This window comes from Lynx canadensis, chromosome A2 (genome assembly GCF_007474595.2).
Source record: "Lynx canadensis isolate LIC74 chromosome A2, mLynCan4.pri.v2, whole genome shotgun sequence".
In the NCBI taxonomy this organism is placed as follows: Eukaryota; Metazoa; Chordata; class Mammalia; order Carnivora; family Felidae; genus Lynx; species Lynx canadensis.
Genome location: NC_044304.2, coordinates 95,365,311 through 95,373,539, shown reverse-complemented (window position 1 = coordinate 95,373,539; position 8,229 = coordinate 95,365,311). Strand labels below are relative to the sequence as shown.

The following is an 8,229-nucleotide window of genomic DNA, read 5'->3' as shown; positions in this document are numbered from 1 at the left end:
ATACTTTCACAACCCTCTTTTCTCCTGCTTCCTCAACCAGAGAAGTTGGAAACCTAAAACATTCACCATTCCAGATCTTCCCAGTTAGGAACAGCCATGAGCCCAGTTTTAGCCAATAAAATGTAACCAAAGTCACTGGATGGAGCTTCCGGAAAACTTTAATTTTTTTTTTTTTTTTTTAAGGAACATATTTGGCTGACATGTATTCTGTGAATGATAAGCTAATTTTAAAAGATGAACCTTTATTAGATACAATAGCTTGAATGGTATCACAAAGAGGAGTGCACTAAAAAATACCAGCAGTAAAATCTCTTAAAGAATTAAAATGATAGGCTAAAAAATAAAAGATAAATAGTCCCTTAGAAAATATAATTTGCTGCTGGCAATCTATATTCTTCTTCTTTGTTTTAACGGACGACTTGTATGTACATCTTCCAGCTTGTCTTCTGGAGGTTTTGGCGTAGATGAAATTACCTAGTTTAAAAAAAAGAGACCACCAAAACTTAGTTTTTATAGTACAAGAATAAATAAACTATTAGGAGAGGTAGGAGATACATCTAGTAGTTCAATTCTTGCTGTCACATTTAAGGCAGTTAGCCCAATTTCAGGTTACAGCCTATGGTCTACGCACAAAGTTTTCTGTCCAAACACTGATGGGAGTAAAATTTCTAAAGCCATTTAACAAGAAAAAAAAAAAAAAACTTGAGGGGAAAAGAGTAAACATATACTCTAACAATCCTTTATAGATGTGAAGTCACTTGCTATTTTATAGACACAGGTAGAGATCTCCATTCTGTGTAACCTGAAACACTGATAACATTTGATGTATTTACATCAACATTTGATGTATTACAAATGTAATACATTTGATGTATTTACAAACATGGAGGCTTGACTGGGGGGGGGGAGTATGAAAAATTGGAGAAATAAGTAGAAAATGGTATAATCCTCAATTTCCTAGGGAAGTGAAACTAAACACATCATTGGAAAAAGAGTTGACAATGAGTTAAAGCAGAGTAAGACAGTCTTCACTTAACATGTAAAATTATTAGAAACTGTGTAAGTTGTATTCAGCATTTCTCCATTTTGTTGTTCTATTGTCTCCTTACTTAGGATTTGGACCTAACAACTTTTTTCTTGAAAATATAGTCATTTCTGGCTGAGGGAGCTATGTATCCACATCTATGCCTCAGTTCAACTGTATCTGAAGGAAGAAAAGGGCCAGCACAAACTCAAACATTTAAAAAGAGGCTTAAGCATGGAAATTGTGTTCACAGACTTTTAATATTATAACATAAGCCCTCATCCTTAATCAGATAGTAATTTTCAGGTAAAAACATATACATAAAATAAATGAAGCTACCTTAGATTCCCTTAATCACATTGTAAAATACATTTACAACTGCGTGAAAAGCACTTTCTGAACCTCCAGAGTTAAAGTTTAAAAGAAGGTTCCTTTCCCTCAGTTTGATTTATAAAAGGTTTGCCCCACAAAAAGCTATCTTTCAAAAGCTAACTCAAACGTTAGCTTTCTTTTATTTGTGCTTAGAAAATGGAAAATGATTATGTAAATATGTAAAAAAAAATTAGTACTTAATTAGGACAGTTGAGTTGTAATCTATTTAAGAAGTTTACATTTTGAAATGCAGACCTTAGGGCCTAGTCTTTAGAATAATCTCACCTCATTCTATGGCTATCTTTATCAAAGAAGCAAAAACCATTTTGATGTAATTTGTAAGAACACTGAACTTGAGAATAAGTTTTCCTTCAACGCAATAATTCTGTACTTTGACTCATAATAGAACCATTTGGGGAGCTTTAAAAAGAGAGGGCCTGGGCTCCACTCTCACAGATTGATCTCACGGACTGAAACCACTGCTTTTATGTTTTGTATCTAGAATGACATAGAATATGTTGTTCATTTTTTTAATGTTTATTCTTGAGACAGAGAGAACAAGTGGGGGAGGAGCAGAGAGAAGGGGACAGAGGATCCAAAGCAGGCTCCTTGCTGACAGCAGAGAGCCTGATGCAGGGCTCAAACTCATGTACCAAGAGTTCATGACCTGAGCTGAAATCAAGAGTCAAATGCTTAATTGACTGAGCCACCCAGGCGCCCCTGTTCTGCTCACTGTTTAAAGCAAAGGCTAATGATATCAAAGCACATACTTTTCTGTTCATCAGATTCAGTTAATTCAACAGAAACTGTAGAAAAACACATCAAAAAACTGAAAACAAAAAAAATTAATGACAATACTTTAGTTGCCACAAATCTCCATTTAGTTGTTAGCCCTATAACCAAATGGTCTCTTAAAACAGTTTTTTTAAAAATGATCTTACCTCTTTAAGTTTATTCCGAATTAAATTTGCTGTCGTGTTCAACGAGTCATCGTGCATATCCACTTTGGGTAAGTCTGGTAACAGAGGCCCAATCATAACCTCATTACTACTCGTGCTTGTTCCAAGAAAAGTTCCAATTTTACGATCATCTTCTCTTCTTCTTTTCCGCTCCTGCAGTTGTGTTGTCCTAGGCATAAATCTGTCAACTGCCTCTGAAGAAGTAATAGCCTTCTGTGCGCCAGGGCAGGCTGATGAATTTTTAAACGGTTTCACCCGTATTTTCTGCAAAGAGTCACTGTGCATACAATGCTCCAATGTTTCTTCATGGTTTCTACCATCCTGAGAGAAGTTTGATGCCCTGTCCATATGCTCCCCTGATGAACATGTACATTTCGAGGAAAAATAACATAAAGGCAATTCACAAGAATAAGGAAGACAAGGATCTGAGTTGCCAGTAGAAGTGTTCAAAGTGGCTGCACATCCAGAGGTCTCTGAATGGAAGTCCTGTCTAAAATCTTGTGTGTTTTTAAGCTCCGTAACCAGTTTCTTCTTTGTCACGTAATGATCTTTATGTTACAATTTAAAAGAGGAGAGAAGAGGAAAAAAATGGTTCGTTTACTGTTTTCATTATTCGGAAATGTGTGATTTTAAAAACAAACACTACTTTATTTTTTTTTTTTTTAATTTTTTTTTTCAACGTTTATTTATTTTTGGGACAGAGAGAGACAGAGCATGAACGGGGGAGGGGCAGAGAGAGAGGGAGACACAGAATCGGAAACAGGCTCCAGGCTCCGAGCCATCAGCCCAGAGCCTGACGCAGGGCTCGAACTCACGGACCGCGAGATCGTGACCTGGCTGAAGTCGGACGCTTAACCGACTGCGCCACCCAGGCGCCCCAACAAACACTACTTTAAAATGTTAACAAATGCTACCCTGAAAATTTTTTTTTTCTTGAGCAGGTAATACATTCATGTGTCTAAAAAGTACAAAGGGTATATTAGTGTCACGCTTCACACTTTCTTTACCCCCTATATGCCTGGTTTCCACCCTCCGCCCATAAGTAATCCCATTCTTACTTTATTTATCTGTCCAGTATGTCTTACTTTTCTTCCCCCTGCCTACTCCTCTTTTTTCCCCCATAATAGCCATTTCTCTGCACCTTTGTGTTTTCCACTTAATTGTAGATCTTAGAGATTTTTTTTCCTAGGTCATTACATAGAATGCTCCTTTTTTTACAGCTTTGGAGCATTCTACTACATGAATGTATCATGCTGCTTAGTTGGTGTTTGTTAGTTTTTAAAGGAGGCAACAGGCTGGACCCATATTTTGTAATTTTATTTGGCACACAAACGTAAGTTCTCCTGGAGCTATTCACATATCCCACAGGTTAAAAGTTTATTGTCTACAAGTGATCAGGGACTCTCAACAGCTCTCTTGCCAATCTTCAGGTAAGTTTTCCAAGAGTCTTCCTATCTTCTATCTCTCTTCACCTCTGCCACCTGCCCTTTCCCTAATCACTCATTATATTCAATAGGTGTCTGCACAATGACTTTGTCCTTCAACTAAAGGGTAGATATTTTGTAATGTGGATTTCCAGTACTATTCAGATTTCAGACCACACACATTATTTCAGTCCAATTCTGAGTACTCTGTTCCTACAGTCCATGTACCAAAGCCCATGGCTCCATTCCAGGCACCTAGAATTTGTGTCTAGGGAAACTCAGTTGGGCATATGGGGCACCTGGCCAGCTGCTGGTCAAAAGTGGAACTTTTCCACAATTAGCAGTTTTAGATTAGCAGTTGGTAACTGGTCTGCAAATCATAATTGTTTCTCATTGCCTTTAGGTCAAACCTTAATTCCGCAGCCTGTGACACAATGCCCTTCATGATTCAGTTCCTGTCCTCTTCTCTAATCTTCCCTCTCACTGCAATCCCTGTGTTGCGGTTATCCTGTACTATTCATAGTTCCTTCAAATGCATACTGCTCATTTATTCCTCTGGACCTTTAAACTTTCTACCTGGCCTACCTTTCCATCTCTTCCTCTCGCCTCCTGAGTAATGTCTACTCCTTCAAAACTCAGCCACCTCTCTCATCCTATAGGAAGGCTTCCACAAACCAACATCTCTCCCTTTCCAGCCCATATTCCATAAGAGTGCTGCAGAGTTCTTAAATATTGTGATCATTTATTTGCCTCTCTTCCCACCAGAGTGGGAGCTCTGATGGGATGATATACCTAGCAGAGTGCCTTACACGTTGAAGGTGTTTAGTAACAGGCTTTCCATACCTTTATTTTTAGTAGTTCTTGCTATATAAGCCTTCCTCTCCTGTAATTTTTTTCTAGTTTCTTCAACTGTTTCAAATTCTGGAGCATAGCACACGTGAAGCAATCCACCAAAGAAACTCTGTTCATCCATTTTTCTCTTGGCTGTCCTAAACAGAAATACATGATAGCATGGTTTATTAATCTTGACTTACTTAGGATAATAGCTGAACTAGGATACAGTGCATTGATCTAAACAGTAAAGTTCAGCTTTTGTTATGTGTATATACTTCCTATGGGTTGGGAATTAAGATGTTCTCTTTATGGATGGTATTGATTCTACTGATGTAGGGAATACTCTTAGAACTCTCTATAGTGCTAACAGGTTTTGAGCTAAGTCATCCACACATATCCAGACCCCCTTTAACCAACTTAGGATCCCCAGCAGTTAACCTGAGGTACACAATCTATGGTCATGAAATACAGATTTCTCTGTGTTAAATTAAATGGCCCTTAAGAGTTAGCTCATACCCAGTTTAGTCTTTTCACCACAGTTTTGTTCCTATGATGGGATTCATATATAAAAATTAATAATATTATAATTATAAAATCTTCAGTAATTGAGTAAATGCTGAATATATAATCAATGACAAAGTCAAAGAATGGTATTCAACAAATATTTATTAAACATTTATGACTGGCCAGGCATTATACTACAATAAATATTTAAGTACTTCTGTGCCCAGGGATAATGATAAAAATACTGAGATTTTTCATGCACCAGGCAGTGCCTGAAATGCTTCACCTGAATTAATACTTCATAAAAACCCTACGATGAAACTGAGGCCTAGGAAGATTTATAACTTAGCCATGCTCACATTGGTTTGTAGAGCTACAATTTGAATCAAGATACTGAACTTCACATAATGTACTATGTGCTATGGGAGGTGCAAAAGTTCTAGCAAATATGTTTCCCTGACCACGAAGAGCAGGCTAGGGGGAAGTGATTAGGGGAAGTGAGATTACATATAAGAGCAAACTGAGAATAATATACAACCACATAAAATCAATTGCTTTTGTGGCAGGCTGCAAGTGCTATTTGTAGTACAGAAAGAAAATATGAATGATGGGGCTCCTGGCTGGCTGGCTTAGCTGGGTAGAGCATGCAACATTTGATCTTGGGGTTGTAAGTTTGAGCCCCATGTTGGGTATAGAAATTACTTAAAATCTTTAAAAAATATAATAAAGAAACTATGAATGGCAACAGCCAAAGAAGGATGAGTCTTGGAGCAAATTAGTGACAAGAATGGGGTCAACATAAAACTAGGTAAGGCATTTCATACTTCAGCCTTATTGGAGCAGAATTTATGTTACAGAGAAGACTGGGGAAAATGGGGTCAATTCACATAGATGCATAACAATATAAGAACTTCAATACCTAACGTTTACTGCATTCTGAACAGGAGGCACTACACTTAGCCCTTTACATAGGTTATCTCATTATCCTCACACAACTTCAGTGAATAGGTCCTTTTACCATACAGATTTTACAGAATAGAAAAAAACCAGGCTTACTGAAGTTAAACAACTTGTCCAAAGTCATGATGTTAGTAAGCAGTGGAGCTCAAAAACTTAACTCCAAACCCATTTTTTAATCTACCACAATACACGACAGAAGATTCTTAAGCATGGGAATGACACAATGTGAATAGTGTTTTGATAAGGCTAACACTTAAGACTAGAGTAAGACCAGAGTAATACAGGGCAATATTAGGTTATTGGGTAATTCAGGTATAAATGAGGGAAAACCAGGGCCAAAATGATAGCAATGGGGATGGGGGAGACAAAACTTATGCTTAACTTGCAAATTACCTTGCACTTTGTAGATTCATAAATTTAATAAGATAAACTTCTGTAAAGTCTTCTGCTGGGTATTCATCTAGAGCATTATATTGTTCAATTGCACCATACAAAGCAAATCGCTCAACTAATTCCTTCATCGCTCCCACTGCAGGAACTCCTTGTATTAACAAGTACCGAGATTCCAAATTGATTGTATATACCTAAAAGAAATGCAAACACATAAAAATATACTTCCCCAAAAAGCCTAGGACAAAACTATTTTTAAAAACTGCTCTAGGGTTAATGAGTACACTTATCATGAAGAATACTGAGTAATATACAGAATTGCTGAATCACTATATTGCCCACCTGAAACTAACATAACACTGTATATTACTTACACTGGAATTTAAAGTAAAAAAGCTTAAAAAAAAAAAGCCTCTGAAAACAAGAAACATTCTGTTCAACCTGTCTGCAGAAAAAAAAAAAAAAGTAAATTCACCCCACGAGAATCTAACTAAAGAATAAATTTTCTTCAATCGACATGTTTTCCAGAAGTTGGCTTGGGAGAAGTTACTACAAAGAGAGAACAAATATTCACTGAGTGCTTACCACGCACCACGCACTATTGTAAACATGAAAGATGTAATGACTAACACAAAGCACTGTGTTTGCGGAGCTGACGTTCTAGCAGTTGACCGAAGGGTTTTTGAGAATCTGGTAACTTGAGTGCCAGAGATTCTCATATCCATCTCCAATGAGTGACGGATAGGATAGCAGCCTTTCAAACCTTTATTTACATATGCTGGGATGTGAAATCACATCGAAAATAAAGCTCTCAAGGACAAAGGATGAAACAGAAATCACTTTACCTTGACAGCACGAGGCCGTCGCCCCTCCCGGTACTTGGCCCGCGTGTCGCATACAGCCCTCTGGACATGGTGATCAAATACACCTCCAAGCTCCCCGCCACTAGCCGCCATCTTGACGGCTTGGCCCCTTGCAAAAACGACAACATCCGTCTCGTCGCACTCCCGCTCACCCAATAAGAGGGGGAGATAGGTCAAGGCGTGCCACGATTGGCTGGAGAATCGATAGCGTCGGGCATCGTTTCCTGTGAGTGTGACTTCGGTGAACGAGATGCCGCCCTCCAGCGGACCGGCGGAGAGGCCTCGGAGAGTTGGAGGAGCTTGCTTGCCCACTCGGTACGGGGACGAGGCGAGAGGGGCGTGTCCTCAGGGGGCGGGGCCGATCGATCTTCTCCGGTTCTGACACACTCGGCAGGCCCAGCGGCCCAAGTCCGCTGGAGCGTACGTTCGGGGGGAATTTGTGCTTGCCGGCGATGTGGGGTGGCGATCGCCTGGAGGGTGCGGAGGGTGGTGGGGTAGCGGTGACTGTGGTCTTCACCAACGCTCGAGACTGCTTCCTCCACTTGCCGCGGCGTCTCGTGGCCCAGCTTCACTTGCTGCAGGTAAGGCGCCGGCCCTGGACGTGGGCCCCCAGCCCGGACTCAGGACACCTGGTCGGCAGCCTGGGTGCGGACCGAGTCAAGGTCTTTCAGGGACGCGGCGGCGGCTCGGGCCTCTCCCGGAGGCGTGGAACGGGCTGCCTTTCCGTCTCCGCCGAGCCGTTCCGAGGCCAGACTGAAGGCCCCTCGAGGGCAGGGCCCGCGGGGGGCACACTCTGCAGCCCACACCACGTCTGGTGCAGCACTGGGCCTTAAACTTATCCTATTCCAGGTGTTTTCACTCGCTAAGAGTGGGCTTTCAATCATCCCAGTATTCTACGT

The 8,229-nt window shown here is 40.2% G+C and overlaps 2 protein-coding genes across 4 annotated transcripts in view; one reads left to right on the top strand and one right to left on the bottom strand.

The window, feature by feature from the left end:
• Positions 1-140: 140 nt before the first annotated feature.
• On the bottom strand, positions 141-7,440 carry RBM48 (RNA binding motif protein 48). The gene is made up of 5 exons (XM_030307952.1): positions 7,313-7,440; positions 6,471-6,661; positions 4,623-4,768; positions 2,338-2,903; positions 141-474 (listed from the first exon to the last, which is right to left on the bottom strand). The coding sequence occupies exons 1-5, from the start codon at positions 7,421-7,423 to the stop codon at positions 388-390; spliced, it is 1,101 nt and encodes a 366-aa protein (XP_030163812.1). The 5' UTR covers positions 7,424-7,440; the 3' UTR covers positions 141-387.
• Positions 7,441-7,690: 250 nt separating this feature from the next.
• PEX1 (peroxisomal biogenesis factor 1) overlaps positions 7,691-8,229 on the top strand; it is a 47,255-nt gene continuing 46,716 nt past the window's right edge. For 2 of the 3 annotated variants that reach the window (XM_030307950.1, XM_030307951.1), the window contains exon 1: positions 7,699-7,911. In XM_030307950.1, coding sequence (XP_030163810.1) covers positions 7,783-7,911 — 129 coding nt within the window. In that variant the 5' untranslated portion in view covers positions 7,699-7,782. Of the gene's footprint in view, positions 7,912-8,229 lie in introns of all 3 variants that reach the window. The other variant, XM_030307949.2, reaches the window with a different exon arrangement.

What these genes read in the sequence shown, in the direction of transcription:
- RBM48 (XM_030307952.1), bottom strand. Translation starts at nt 7,423, where the DNA reads ATGGCGGCTAGTGGCGGGGAGCTTGGAGGTGTATTTGATCACCATGTC. An exon ending in ATGAATCTACAAAGTGCAAG is followed by an intron (nt 4,769 to 6,470) that starts GTAATTTGCAAG and finishes ATTTCTGTTTAG; the next exon opens with GACAGCCAAGAGAAAAATGG. An exon ending in AAGAACTACTAAAAATAAAG is followed by an intron (nt 2,904 to 4,622) that starts GTATGGAAAGCC and finishes TGTAACATAAAG; the next exon opens with ATCATTACGTGACAAAGAAG.